Below are 15,402 nucleotides of genomic sequence, written 5' to 3'. Positions count from 1 at the left end.
TCGACTTACTTTCATTTGCTGAAAGTGTTACAGAATCTGAGTCAGAAATAGTTATTGGCAAGAATGTTTTCACATACAAGGAATTTGACTTGGTGATTGGTGCATTAAAATAAAGACAGTGGAATAGTATAATACATAATAAAAATTGTGATATTATATAATACTATGTAATAATAATAATAATATAATTTGACTTAGTAAGTCAAATATTTATTTTGTCATATCATAATGTTTGCTTGTTAATCCAATAATTGATTAAATGATGACTTTATTATAATTAGTTATTATAATAATTTTGTTTCTGGTGTAAATTTGCTTCCATAGAAACTAGGATGGTTGGCTAACATGATGGATCCGGTTGTTGTGAACAATAATTTTAATCATGGATTAATTAACTATTTATCAATTGACTAATCTATATATTTAATCTTTCTATGAAATATCAGAAAATAATGAAAATGCCTATTATTATTATTATTATTATTATTATATTATCATCATTAGCTCAGGTGATGTATTTAAATTGCGTGTCTTATTCCACCATCAGTCAGGTTTACAGTCATGTATGACACGGAGAGCATCGGTAGAAAGCACTGGAGACTATAATGTACTCAGTGATATGATGTGTGCTGTATGTCTTATTGCCTGTTTCTGTTCATCAGGATGTTGCAAGAGGGACAGTGAGTCAGTGTCGCAGTGAAGTGTTCATGATGCCTTCACTGTCGGGGGTCGGATGGACTGTTCTCTCTCTCCTTCTGCTCTGGAAGAGAACGGGAGGTAAGAGCATCAGTCGGACCCATTTATCTCCAGACCGACAACAATCATTACCATGTTGTGTCGACATTAAACGTATCAACTGTGATATTTCCTCAGCTCAAGCAGCCACAAGTCAAAGGTCTTTATTGTAAGAGAAATTGTTTCTACTGGGAAATATTCCAGTTCCCTCCAGCATTACCTTTTACATCAGACTGTCTGACTGATACGTTGAAATAAGGCAGAGGAAGAGTCTCAAGAAGTGGTTCAGCAGTCATGCCGGTTTTTGTTGAACCAGTGTGCCATGTGCATGTAGAAGAAGCAGAGCATTGATCTCATCCAGTCGTGACTGCTGTCATTTGTTTTGGTGACATTGAGGGATATTGGTGTACACCCCACCTGCAGTTTTATCTTTATAGTCCCAAGCGTCTCCTGTTCCTCCTCAGCTCACAGTGTGGAGGTGCGGTGCTCCGTGGCACCAACGGGGGCGCTGCACCCTGTTCAGGGTCTGCTGGAGAGGTTCGAGGCTGGGCCGGGCTGTGCTGCCAGGGAACGCGGTGACAAGGAAACTCATGTCATTGCAGTGGGGAGAGTGACAAACAGCCCTGGAAACAAGGTAATATGCAAACTCAAACTGGGTGTAAGAGTATGGAGGCAGTGGTCAAAAGTACATTTACTCAAGTACTGTACTAAAGTACAAATTTGAGGTGTACTTTACTTGAGTTCTTCAATTTTATGCAACTTCATATTTCTACTTCTGTACATCTCTACAGGGAAATACTGTACTTTTTACTCCACTACATTTATCACACTGCTTTAGTTACTATTTACTTTTCAGACTTTTTTATTTATAAAATAGGATTATGTGCTGTAAATTATCCAACAGTATATAAAGTAGTTCCCCCTAATATACATATGTATACGTATGTCAGTATGTGTATATATATGTGGTGTATATGTATATATATGTATATGTGTATAGATATGTATATATAAACATATATATTTTTTAGGGGGGAACTACTTTATATACTTTATATATTGTTGGATAATTTATAGCAAATAATCATATTTCATAAATTTGAAAATATTTATTTTATATATATATATATTTTTTTTATAAAATATATATAAATATTTATAACTCCACAAGTTTGCATTTATTTTATTAACTAATTCATTGTGAAGGAAAGTAATAAAAAAACTATAAACTATACTATTTTTTTACCAACTGATTGGAGGTTAAAGGAAAAATATTCATCATCATTTTAATTATTGAACATAAAAATATTATCCATTCATGTATTCGGTTGTTATATTTGTGGCTGTTTTGTTAACCACTGTAAACATCACAGCCGTGTCCTCTTCTGTCTCCAGGTGACGGTGTTGCTGAAGCCGTTGTCTCTTTCCCCCTCACCTCTCAGAGCCCTCCACCTGCTGCTCAGCTCCAAGGTCCCGCTCACCTGGTGGCTGCAGGCTGACAGGCTGCCCCCAAACCTGCCAGTGCTGGTGCAGGTCAGTCCGAGTGCGTCACATCACATCTGTGTGATATGACTTCCAGTTCTCACTTGATTGAGCGCTCACATAAATGATTTGCTGCATAATGAGTAAGCCGGTTTTTCCATCAACGTCTTTTGAAATCTTCTTCTTTGCCCTCATCCGCTAGGTATCCTCAAACTCCAGCGTGCAGTCCAGCGCCCTGCGTTTGAACATCCAATCGGTGCCTTCGCTACCCTTTTTTCCACGTGCGCTGCACCGCTGGGCTCTGAGGCACCACGGCAGCCTGTCCTCTCTGACACACGCAGCACATGGCAATCGAGTCTACGTCCCACTGGGAGAGGGTGAGCCCCCAAGAAAGTGATGATGCTGTCCGTCCAATTACAAAAGTTTCTATTCTATTCACAATGTTGAGGAGATGACGTGCATCAGTTGAAGGGTCAGTGTTTACAGCTCCTCACTCTTCAGTCGGGTTTACGGCATATTTACAGAGGAGCAACGGCAAATAGAAGTGTACAAAAGTTTAAAGTAATAGTTTGACATTTTGGGAAATACTTTTAATTGCTGGGAAGAGTTTGATGAGAAGATCAACAGCCCTTTTATACCTGTAAGGTATATATATATATAGCTTAGTTTAGCATAATTATTGGAAACAAGTACAAAAATAGATAAATAAAATAATATTGTCAGCAATAGCCTTATATTTAAGAGACAGACAGGTATGATTCTTCTCATCTAAAGCGAGCAAACACATTTCCCAAACTACTGCTTTAACCTAAACATCTGTGCACCGGTTTGGTGTTCTGTAGGTTAAAATTCCGGTCATACAATCTCATCTCCCGTCTCACCAGACGTAAACGCGAGCCTCAGGTCGGACAGATGGTGTTGAAAGACCTTGTGAAACCTCCACCCCCTCTTGCTTTGACTCCATATTACAGATCACACCCTGCCTGATGTGTGCCAGCTGCAGTCCATGTTCCTCTCTCACAACTACCTGACCTCTGAGCTGCAGCCGCAGGAAGTGCAGGGCTGCGCCGGCGCTGCAGCAGGTGGGACCGGCCCCGAAGTCCACGTGATCAAGCTCCATTCGGCCGGCTCAGGGCTCTGCAGGTGAGAAGCCTCGGGGGGGTGGGGGGGGCAAGCCAAGCCAAGCTAAGTTGAATCTTGTCTCTCTCTCCGTCTCCTCCAGCTCCCTCCAGGTGGAGGTGATCGTCTCTCTTGTGCCCCTGGTGGCCAACTCAAAGAGCCAGACGGTTGTGTTGATTCTCAGCAGCTCTGTTCCAGTCAACTGGGCCGTCGTTGCTCATGGTGTCCGGGGTCATGTCTCTGTTCTTGTAAGGGCACCATCTCCTCTTTGTGTCTGAATACGTCATCTGATTTATTCGTCCAACAACTGCCGGAGAGTTACTTTTCTCCTGTTCAGCCTCTATGGATAAGCAGTTAAAGATGATGGAAAAGGATGGCGTTATTCTATATTTTTCTTATTGTCAACAATTTTTTTAAAATAATTCAACAACGAATTGATCCTGCTGACATATCATACCTATGCAGCCATAGCCTGATATATCATCTTCCTCTGTGCCATAGAGCTCTGTTATTGCCCCAAAACTATTAAAACACAAGCGGGCCACACTGGTGCAAAGAAACGATGCGGAAGTGTCTTAAGCCTGCATTCTGTCTACTGACCATCAGGGGGCGACTCCTCTGATTGTATAGAAGTCTATGAGAAAATGACTCTACTTCTCTCTTGATTTATTACCTCAGTAAACATTGTAAACATGAGTTTATGGTCTCAATCTCTAGTTTTAAGTCTTCTTCAATACAGCATGATGTTCATTTAGTAAATGATGGTCCATTTAGAGTCAAACAGACCATAAAGCAGAGTGTGTTTTAGGGCGGGGCTACCTTGTGATTGACAGATCGCTACCCTACCAGAGCCGTCTCTAGCTCACTCTTCCGCCATCCAAATATGGTCACTTTCGTCACTGGTTGCAAAAAAAGCCAAGATGGCGACCGGCCGTAATCCGAAAGGGCGTCGGCCAAAACGCAGATCTCAAGGCTTCAAAAACGGAAATCCAAAAACCAATGGGTTCACAATGACTACGTCCACTTCTTATATACACTCTATGGGTGGAAGCCACTTCCTCATCCCTCATCCCTCATCCCTCCTCTGCTCAGCCTTGTTGAGACCAGACTGGCCTTCACAACATCTCTAGAGAAACCACAAGATTAAGCCACAAAGAGATAAAGTGATGGACTACCAACTGAGCAACTGGGATTCTCACATTTCAACTTGATTTTACTTTGATTACGTCTCTGTATCTGTCTTCTCTCTCTCTCTCTCTTGCTCTCTCTCTCTTGTAGTCCTCCAACAGCGTGTCCCCACCCTACCCACCTGAGCCCGACCTGACCCTGTCCAGTACGCTTAACTCTGACCTGTCCACCATACCTGACCTTCTCGCGTGGGCCCGAGAGAGCGGCTACACCGGGCTGACCTCATACACCGAGGCCGACCTGGCCAATCGCTTTGTGATCCAGCTGGCAGGGGGCGTGACAGGTCAGGACCCCTGTGTGTCTCTTGTTTCCATCGCTGTGTGAGTGACCTCGCTTTATTTTGAAATCCGCCCAAGTTTCCTCTACGTACAGGAGAAATTATTTGCTTTACGATGGAGGATGAGAAACGAAAAACTGAATATTTCCACCGCATGTGCCGAATGAAAGGGGTATCGGAAGTGTGAGTGTTTAACGTCTCCGCGTGGCCGTCTCTGTGTCTCCTCTCTGTCTGTGCCTCAGGCGCGGTTGCCGTGATGAATCCAGCGGTCGTGAGGCCGCCCTGGGCCGAGGAACGCCGGCTGAGGCAGTGGCTGAACGCTGGAGGACGAGCACGAGGAGGCCGGGAGAGTTTCACGGTGCAGTGTGAGGACGGACGCCTCAGCGTGACCGTAGACCGACGCGTCCTGCAGGTCTTCATACCTCAGTATTAGATGTAAACGATTCATAAAGAGAGAAGCTGCCTACTGATGTATCCTGAGGTTTCACAGAGCTGCTTGTAGTGGCGGCAACATTGACTTAATACGAATTTTGTTTAAACTTGCACCGTAACTTAACCGTAACTATCAATGAAATATACCAACCTTTGCTTTTGCTGGGAATATGTTCTACATGAATCACATTTAAAGCTGCTCTAATCATTATGGTTTAATCAACTGCCTGCATGTAATATGAAAATGCTAAAATCAACAGGGAACTGTCACACTACACTAGCTCTTGAACATAGCGCAGCTTTTAGCAGCTGGAGCCAGATGTTTGCCCTCAGGGGTTTAGTGGGGATCGGAAACGGAGCGAAATGGAGGCCAATGTTGATCCGTGTCTGCTAGATCTATAAATATGTGTTTGCCAACATTTTAGCAACATCAACTTTACATTTGGATAGTGCCCTCTCATCCACATTTCAAATGATCTCTTCACAACCATCGGCAGTTGCGTGGCTGTGATCTACGGTAGTTGAAAATTATTTGTTTTAAATGTTGCCATGCCTGTTGCCCATATCAATTTGTATGTGGTGCCATAATCAAAGTTATTGTTAACTTTAATGTTGATATGGCACATTTGTGGCTCTATGGATGTCGGACCAGCTGTTGGTTCAGCTTTTAAATGGATTGCCATGAAGTACTTTACAGTACATTCATGTCCCCCCCCCCCCCCCCCCCCCCGAGGATGAATTGTTTTAATTTTGGTGATCTTCAGACTTTTACCGCCATCATCAGATCACATTTTTACTTTGTCTTATACTTTGATTTATGACCAAATAACTGCAAAATGAATGATATTCCCCTTTGCCCCAGCTGAATTTTGTGTTGGTGCTTCCTAGCAAACGTTAGCATGCTAACACAAGAAAGTGAGATGGTGAATATCACACCTGATAAACATGTCACCAGGCATTAGCACCATTGTGTCAGAGTACAGCCTCACAGACACAGTAGACTCTAGCAACAAACTGTGTGTACATCATTTCACTTAGACAGAAAAATGATTCATATGAAAGTTACGTCGCCTCACACCAGTTCTCCCTTCCAGAGCTTGTCCGTCCCAGTGACTGCCGTGACTCTGCGAGACTCAACGTGCCTGGCTCAGTCCAATGGGAGTCATTTCCTGTTGGTGTTCCCAGTCATTTCCTGTGGGACCGAGGGTCTTCTCCTGGGACAGCCGAGAGGGGTGCAGTACAAAAACACGGTGAGATAAGAAATATGTCGTCTATTAAACCCTTTATTATATATTTGACCAAATTCAATGTTTATTTACCTCCATAAAATAATCCATATTATTGTTTTTTTCACTCAACTTTTAAAGAATTATGGGAGATTTTATGTCGTCCTTGTTCAATTAATTGACATAAACCAAAAAAGGCAGGGAACTTCAGAGATGTGATTTGAGAAGGAGAAAACAGCAGAAACCCGATGAGTGAAGCTTTGAGAGCACAAAGGGGAAAACAACAGAACTCAAAATAAGGTCAATGTTTACCAGACAAAAACACAAACACAAGGCACATAATAGACACTTGGAATTGTGGTAAGTGGAAGTTGTCCCCAGTGAGACTTGTGACCCAGGTCACCATGACCAGAGCAGCGCGGAGTTAAAGCCTGAAGACGGGACGCTGCACAGATGCAAACTAAGTGAGGGAGAGATAAAAGGGAGGACACAGAGTGATTTCAGCAAATTAAAGAGGCAAGCAACAAAGGCAGAGGGTGTGTGTGTAACGAAACACTGAATGAAAAATGTGTCTATAATGTATACAAATAAATATGCATCTTTCCTCTGACTGTAATAATCATAACCATCATCAGGTGTTATTCACTGCTGCATTTTGCACTAAATGCCATTGACACAGAGAGAGAGAGAGAGAGAGAGAGAGAGAGAGAGAACTGTGGCTTAAACATGAATAACTAGAGTTGCAGTAGTCCAAAACAGGATGAAATAAAAGCATAGATAACCTTTTCCAGGTCAGAAAAAAACTGTTATAGTATGACCCCCCCCCCCCAATATGTATAAAACCTGACAAAAAAAGTAAAAATTCTTTATGCAATCAGAACCGTTTGATCTGCATTTATCACTGAGTCACTGTCTGCCACAAATATTTGCATGTAAACAATAATTTTAAATGTATTGTGCTTTTGAGAATCCATACAGTATCACAAAAACATAATTCCGCAATACTCAAGTGTATTGACATCTTCTTACACATAGTTGCGATGTCTCCCTCCTCTCTGGCCAGGTGTTATTATGGAGAGACGAGCCTGAGGCCATCCTGGCACTCAATGAGACAGAAAGGAAGTCCAAAGGTCCACTCGGCATACATGTGAGATATCTGTAAACCTACCTTTGAATACTGCATTATTCATGAGATATTTCTAACCTACGGTCTCCTGTTTCTCCTCTCAGTTCAGCTGTTTGGCTGCAGTCCCCACGCTCCCTGGGTCTGCTGGAGTCGATGATGTCGACGTAAACACCCCCCCGGCAGGGCGGGTCTCCTGGGCACCCGGGGGTCCGGGGCCTGATCCAGGAATGAGACACCTTCCGACACCCGGACACAGATCTGCAGCCGTTCTTCTTCTGAAGCTCTTTGTCGCTGAGAGCTACGAGCAGAGGCGGATCGGCCCCTGTGTCATCACTGCAGACCACCGTGTCTATGTTGAGGTCCGTGTGTGTGTCGTATATTATCTCTGCTTATTTGAAGCAAGCTGTCAAAACCAAGTTCTTCAAAGTCAAGTACCTCATTTGTGTGATTATCTTTTTCGTTATGCAAGTGAGAGCAGCAAGCTAACTTCATGGTGCATCATTCCATTCCTTTGGTCCCGTTCATATTTAATTACAATTTGTCTTCTTCCTCGCTGTTTTGTTATCTGTCCTACTGCAGATTTCAGCCAAAGGGCCCTTCATAGATGTCGTGGAGGTGAAGTCATGTGTGGTCTCTCCTCTGTCGGACCCGAATACGTCTCGTTTCTGGACCGTCATAAGCGACGGCTGCTCCTCAGACCCCTCACTGACCCTCAGTGCCAAGACAAAAGATGAAGACGAAGAAGAGGCAGAAGGTGGCGGTGATGAACTGGAAGAGGAAAAGGAGGCGGTAGATGGACTGAAAAAGGGCAGAGATGGAGATGTCGTACTTCGACACAAAGTTGACAGAAGAGGGAGAGAAGCACCAGAGAGGTTGGAAAAGAGTAGCGCAAATATGGAAGCAGAGGAGGAGATACGGCCTTTGAGATTTAGTTTCATCCTTCGGCCAGTTTATAATGACTCTATGCAGTTCCTCCACTGCAGCCTCCGTCTGTGTGTCTCTGACCCGAAAAAAGGGGAACCTACGGAGGAAATTGTAAAGAATGACTGTGAGGACACACGACGTATCCCTCCACTTGTTTCTAGATCTTCCAGTCACCAGGTACGTAAAGAGTCAGGGCTACATTTCATAGCAATAAAGCCTCCTGTCAAATGCATCAAGGGGAAGAGTTTGAAAATGTCTTTCTTGTTAAGAGTCAGATGAGCAGATTGGTACCACTCTCACTTATGGATGCTAGATATAAGGCTACAGCCAGCAGCCGGTTAGCTTAGCTTAGCATAAAGAATTGAAACTGCCTGGATCTGTCTAAAGGTAACAAATTCTGCCTACACAAGCTCATGTATTAACATGTATCTGTAAAATATAACACATTGTGGACTATTTCTTGGCTAAGAGCGGTGACTTCCTGGACCCGTAGCTGGTTGCCTGGTAACCTCATGGTAAAGACAAGACAATAAGCTTTTTTGTACCGCAGGAGCTTTCTCACAGGCCTAAGAGCCCCTCTTCTTATTGTGTATGCATTGCAAGAACTAGTTCTTATAACGCCGTTTTGAGGGACTTTCTTAGATTCTATTTCAGAATAGGTACTCTCCCTAAGTGTTACTTAGTTGCTAGGTTTTGAAACTACTCTCGAATTTATACACAAGCATGTATGGGGGAATTAATCCCCTTTGAAAATGATAACGCCCTGATAAAACAGTGTTGGCAACATCAGATTTTTACACACGAGTCCCACAAAACGACCTGTGTTGACTGATTGCAGAGCAGCACCACCAGCAGCCGACCATTTTTAAAAAGCTGTTAGCCGTGTAAACAACAGACAACCTAAAATACAAACGGCAGCTAGTAATGAAGTGAAGCTCAGGCTTTGCTGAGTATATCTACGATGAATTTTGACTCCCCAATGTGTTAAGTTCTACATTTTCTCCACCCACCCATTGTGTCTGATGTTATGAAGTCACTATAGCCGTGCGGACACTTGTGACCCTCATGGTAGCATCAAGCATAAATCACGCTTTATGCCGCTTCAGCATTGCTATTGATAGTGTTAACTTGACGTTATGTCATACTCTCTGGTAGTCAGTTCCTCTCAAGGAGTCCCCGGAACTCTTTGGAACAAAAATACTTTATTCGTTGCTTTTGGGCAGTCAAGCTAGCTCTTTCCCCTCTATGTGCTAAGCTAAGCTAACCGGCTGCTAGCAGTGGCTTCATATTTACCATACTGAAATGGTAGTGGTATCCCAGCAAGAGAAAGAATAATCATATTTGCCAAAATACTGCTTTTGCTTTCATGTAACTTGAAAATGTTAACTATTCACTAGGGGGCAGACTTAAAGAAAGTGTGTCTGTGCAATTTGATATCACAGTTAGGAAATGTAAGAACTAAAACAAATGTTTAGCAGTGTGAATGTTTTTTAAGATTGTAGATCATTATTTATCTTGTCCACTTAGTGTTGATTCACAATGTGTGCTTTGTAACACTAACGACAGCATAGCTAACATGCAGGCCTTCTCCTGTGTCCCATCTCAGTGTGAGATCAGAAACCTCTACAGGCCCATGGTGGTCACCCAGTCCATCGGCGCACTGGCACCCAAACTGGGGCCCTCTGCCGGCCAAAGAACCAGGAGGCTGAGTGTCTCCCCACTGGCCAGTCCAGACCCGGAGCACAGCAGTGAGTATCACTTATTTTCCAATGTTACCGTGAGACTATTTGACCTGCTGTACCGTCTCACTGTCTCATGAACACTTGTGTCTCTGCAGTGCCGACAGGACCAGTGATGGGAATTGTCTTCGCTGCCTTTGTGATGGGCGTCGGCCTGATGGGGGGGCTGTGGTGCATCTATTATTATACAGGTAACGAGATCAGCTTCATTCTGTCACTGAAAAGTGACTTAAATGTCCTGGACCTTTTGACATGTTTGAAATGAAAAGTGATCATCATATCTGTTTTGCTGTTGAGACATTATAAAGAGACTCTGTAATTCTATCTTTCGAAGGGGCACGTCCAGCATCACTTGGAGGAGAAAGTCAGCTAACAGGCCGCACTCATAAAGGTAGAAACATCTGGAATCCACTGTCAACATCTGATCAGGCGACCAGCTCAGTGTAGGAGGTAAGATATAACACAAGCAGTGGGCGTACGGCTATTTTGGACTGACCGATTTTTGGTAATTATCTTATTATTTACTTGACACAAAGTACCATCCAAATGACTCAAAGTGAATGCCAGCAACACTTTGCATCACATTACACAGACAAATGCATGTAAAGCTACCCCTCTGTTCAAATTGACCACATTTTTTCAAACTTGCAGAGTGAACTCGATGTCAAAGCGGTGGATTTAAAATAAACTGGTGCGGTTAGAAGCGCCGGCAGTTCCAGAAAATGTATCAGCATTAGGCGAACACCTGCAGATTTTGACTCCGATGTGCCAGATAGGTCTGAACAGTTTTTCATTCTTTTATCTCTCTCTCTCAGGATTTCCTGCAAATCTGAGAAAGGAGAACTGGAACAGAGGTTCTAACAGCTTGTGTGTGTGTGTGTGTGTGTGTGTGTGTGTGTGTGTACGTGTGTGTGTGTGTGTGTGTGTGTGTGTGTGTGTGTGTGAGAACTAGCACAGCTGCTAGAGCTGTGTTTGTGCATTTCTCCTGCATCGTTCATCGCTCTGCAGCGAGTGAGGACTGAAACCATGTGAATACAGTGGCGCTTACTCATCGCAACGTTTGTTTGTTGCCGCCAGCCATTCTGCACCGAGTCATTTCAAAAGTGGCAGCGACTCGTCACATGGAGAGACGTTCATCTGGATTCGACAGGATCTATACTTGGCCGTAGTGACTCAAAGGGAAACCACATCGTCACATCGTCCTCTTTTAAGAGACGGAGCGCGAGGTCAAAGATGAACTGAGAGGTCACTGCCAGAGCCTGTTTGAAGAGTCCGTCATTGTCACTGTTTGTGCTGTTACTGTGAATCAGCTGGAAAACTGCATTTATTTGTGTTCTGTTTGTGTTTATGTGGCAAATAAGATGTAATAAACATGTCGTTTCACTCTCAAATCTACATGCAAGTCAAAGGAAGTTAATGTGCACTGTAAAATATATGAATAGTGAATGACAGGCTGACATGCATGTGTTTTCACCTGACAGTATGTAATGGTGATGTGAGCAGACAGTTGCCTATTTTGACATTCAGCAGAAACAGAGCAACATGTTGCTGTCCACCCGATGATGCTCAACCTGTGCTTTCAGCTCTGCTGCGGTCTCCGCTTAGTTCTGAGAAAAATCCTCTTCAGCTGATAAGCACTCCGCGATGTTCACCAGCTCGTCTCTGAGTGTCTGTCTGCCGTGTGGGAAGCCGAGCAGGTTGTGCTCAGTGGCTTTTTTTACATTTCATTTTTTAAAGAGCTTTTTTAGCAGAAAGAAAACAACCCTAACAGCAGCGAGAGTGGCCTACAACATTAGAGCAAAGTCCTAAAAAACACAACAATTAGTTGGTAAAAGTGCTCCGCAGAGCTGAGGGGGACTGAGTTGGTCGCTCATCCTCTGTGGGTTCGTCCCCTTTCGGTCCATTGTTAACATGAAAATGTTGATCAGTGCAGCTTTAAAACACAGTATTTGAATGTAACATGTACCGGATGTGCTATAGAGATGGTCCAGAGTTGTGTATGTATGTTTATTTTTAGAAAGTAATTTTAAAAAATGGACCTCCTGTCCGTGCAGTAGTGGAAGCACATCCTCATCATCAATCATCTCTGCTCTCTCAATCATTAAAGATGCTGCATCCAATAATGGAGAAAATCACACAAAAACTACAATCACACCCACACAAGTTTTTTGAGGGAGATAGTTCTCTGAAAATTGCACGACGTGATTGGATAAAGGTCCTCTTGACACCGTTTCCTGGCACATCCTTGGGGGGGGGGGGGGGGGGGGGGGGGGGGGGGGGCGACAGCCCACATTATCAGTTGTGATTCACTTTTGGCAGCGTGTTTCCTGAAAGATGCAAATCTACAACAAAAACAAAGTCGCTTTTCCAATATTAAAAAAACCTCAAACCAATAACGTTCTTACACAATCAATCAGGTTTTATTATCCAAGGCGTCCCAATTCTGACTTTTACAATCATGAGGGATTGAAAATTATTTACAAAAGCCATTTCACTTTCACTCCATTGCCTCATGGTGTCTTTGGGTGTACATGTCTCCATAGCCACAGTGCGTCTCTCGGTGGCGCTGTAGGTCCACCCTGCGCTGGAAGCTGTGCTGACAGCTGGGGCAGCTGAAGGGCCGGTAGCTGCTGTGCTTTCGTCTGTGGGTGATGAGGTTGGAGCTCTGGCTGAATCCTTTACCGCACACTTTACACACGTGTGGTTTCTCACCTGTGGGAGGAAAGCGCACTGGGTTTTAGTGAGTTCGGGGCCTTTTTTCGCAGAATAAGTTTCGCCCCCACGGTTGTGGTCACCCACCCGTGTGTATGAAGGTGTGCTTCTTCATGTCAGACTTCTGGTGAAACCTTTTGCCGCAGTACTGGCAGGGGTAGGGCCGCGTGTCCGAGTGGATGAGGAGGTGGGTGGACAGGGTGGACGAGCGCTTGAACGCCTTCCCGCACACCTTGCAGTCGAAGCTGCGCTCCTGGAGACGCAGACACATTGAAAACAAACAAAGTGAATCCCTGACGAGTCGTGTGTTTGTACTGAAACATTATAAAACTAAATTCTCACTGTACCTTGGCTCTAGCGTAGCTGCCAATTGCTCTGAAGTCAAAGGGCATGAGGGGCATGTTGGTGGCGGTGGGTGATCTTGTCAGCGGGATGGAGAGGGTGTTGTGGAGATGAGCCTGCAGGCCGCCTCCTGATATCAAGACTTCTGAAAGAGACTGAAGAACACGGAGAGAGTGAAACAAAAATGATGAGGAGAATAATGCCACTGTCCAGTCTGTGCTGCAGGTTAGCTTAGCATAAAGACTGGAAAACAGGGGGAAACGGCTGGCATGGCTTTGCCAGGCAGTGGTAAAAATCAGCCTATCAGCACTCCTAAAGCTTACTGATTACGATTTATAAGATGGGATCAGTAACTTACTGGAGTCACCACTGGTTGCTTAAAGCAACTAGGCCACATAACTCCCTGTAAAACAGATTTTTCTCCTTTTTTACTACTTTTTGTGGGAATTACACAAATGTATGAATGTGTTAAAGCTGGATTGCAGAACTTATGGGGGAGACCTCAGCGACGGAGACAATACTTGTTTTCTTCCATATGAATGTTCAGAATGTCATATAGAGAACCTTAATGAGTGAGCTTTAGAGATGCTGGACAGAGCCAGGCTAGTCGCTTCCCCCAGTTTCCAGTCTTAATGCTAAGCTATGCTAACCGCTGGAAATAGCTTCATATTTACCATATAAATATGTGAGAGGTATCAATCTTCTCATCTCAGTCTCTGCCAGAAAGCAATTACATTTATAAACCAAAATATTTCTTTCACATAAGAGCTGATATATTGACAGACATTAGCTTATTGCAGAAAGGTCTGCGTGTATGTGTCATCTGATAAGTAATAAGAAGATAGATCTGAGGTCATTTTGAAACAGTGATAAATAGTTTGTTTAGTCTATATGTTATAATATATATAATAATTAATATTAATTTCATTAATTTGACATTTTACTTGAAACATTCATAGGTTTTGATCCACAGAGATGTATTTACTTTTTTGTTCAAGGCTGAAGCTTGAATGGAAATAAGGCATAAATAACATATGCACTATTTTTGCTCCGAAGTATGCACCATACATTCCTCTAGCAGCAGGAAAAGCCTCTTATCTTTTTCAATCGACCCCTTTGTTCACAAAATTTCTCCACAAAAAGAATAACTTCAAACACTCCCGTTGAACAGCACAGACTGCACCTACTTATTTTATTTTACACTGCGAATCGCCGCGTCACCCTCTGACATGTTGCCAGGTTCTGTGTCACGGCAGTTTACTTTTATCGTTATTCACCCTAGTTTCCTCTTTCTTCATAGCAGCAGATAAGGACGTAAAAATATTCTGGCAATGCGGAGGCCTCCCACCTTTTCACAGAGCGGACACTCGCTGACGGGGGACTTGAGGTCGGTGTGTGACGTGTGGTTGAGCAACAAGTAGACCAGTCCCTCCAGTTGTCTCTCTCGTTCAGACGCCTGGTGTCCGTCCGCCGTCCAAGGCGAGACCGGCAGAGGGACGTCTCGGTTCTCCACGGGCGCTTTTGTTAGAATATGAAAAGGATGACGGGAATGACTTTAGTTGACAGAGAATCATTTTCTTTCGGGTCTTTGCTTAGCATTTGTGGCCTTGAGTGTGCAAAGATGAATCCCGAGTATTGATGTGCACTTTCTTTCACAGAACTACAGTCTCAGTTATGACTGGGATACATGCTATCCAAAGAACACATACTGTATACTCACTGATTAGAAAGTGTTGGGTACCTGAACGCCAAGGTTCATCTGTGGGATTCCTGTGAGAACGGACTGCCATCTCCTTCCATGGTGAGCAAGCCAGCAAGTCGTTGACTCCTAACATGGGGGACAAAGGCCTCACAGCATCCTCGGGAAACCTCCTCCTGCCCTGTCCCGTCGCACGCTGCCCAGGCTGGTTGGCGTCTGTTTGGGGCTGGGAGTGTTGTCTGTAGGAGTCCTTAGATGGGCCGAGCAGGTGAGTCCTTTTACTCCTGACGAGGAACGACCGCGGCATGGTTGTGACTGAGGGAGGTGATGGGAGACGAGGTGAAAAATCCTGCAAGAATAAACCCAGGGGCGAGGGGGGGGGGGGGGGTCTAAAAAATCTG

The 15,402-nt window shown here is 43.9% G+C and overlaps 2 protein-coding genes across 2 annotated transcripts; one reads left to right on the top strand and one right to left on the bottom strand.

Annotated features, from left to right (window-relative positions):
* Nucleotides 1-707: 707 nt before the first annotated feature.
* Nucleotides 708-10,904, top strand: engl (endoglin, like; the record flags this gene model as incomplete). Its single annotated transcript, XM_079177264.1, has 15 exons — nucleotides 708-777; nucleotides 1,200-1,369; nucleotides 2,131-2,268; nucleotides 2,420-2,594; nucleotides 3,189-3,360; nucleotides 3,440-3,584; nucleotides 4,615-4,807; nucleotides 5,044-5,213; nucleotides 6,328-6,483; nucleotides 7,523-7,606; nucleotides 7,690-7,944; nucleotides 8,165-8,686; nucleotides 10,116-10,257; nucleotides 10,347-10,439; nucleotides 10,900-10,904. 15 exons carry the CDS (start codon nucleotides 708-710, stop codon nucleotides 10,902-10,904), a joined length of 2,490 nt encoding a protein of 829 aa, XP_079033390.1.
* A 1,841-nt stretch (nucleotides 10,905-12,745) lies between these two features.
* On the bottom strand, nucleotides 12,746-15,137 carry LOC306709200 (uncharacterized protein; the record flags this gene model as incomplete). Its single annotated transcript, XM_079177263.1, has 5 exons — nucleotides 12,746-12,960; nucleotides 13,048-13,213; nucleotides 13,308-13,457; nucleotides 14,651-14,820; nucleotides 15,044-15,137. The coding sequence occupies 5 exons, from the start codon at nucleotides 15,135-15,137 to the stop codon at nucleotides 12,746-12,748; spliced, it is 795 nt and encodes a 264-aa protein (XP_079033389.1).
* Between the last annotated feature and the right edge of the window lie 265 nt (nucleotides 15,138-15,402).

The sequence above is a fragment of the Pholis gunnellus genome, assembly GCF_910591455.1.
Source record: "Pholis gunnellus genome assembly, chromosome: 17".
Taxonomy (NCBI): domain Eukaryota; kingdom Metazoa; phylum Chordata; class Actinopteri; order Perciformes; family Pholidae; genus Pholis; species Pholis gunnellus.
This window is presented reverse-complemented; position numbering and strand designations above follow the sequence as displayed.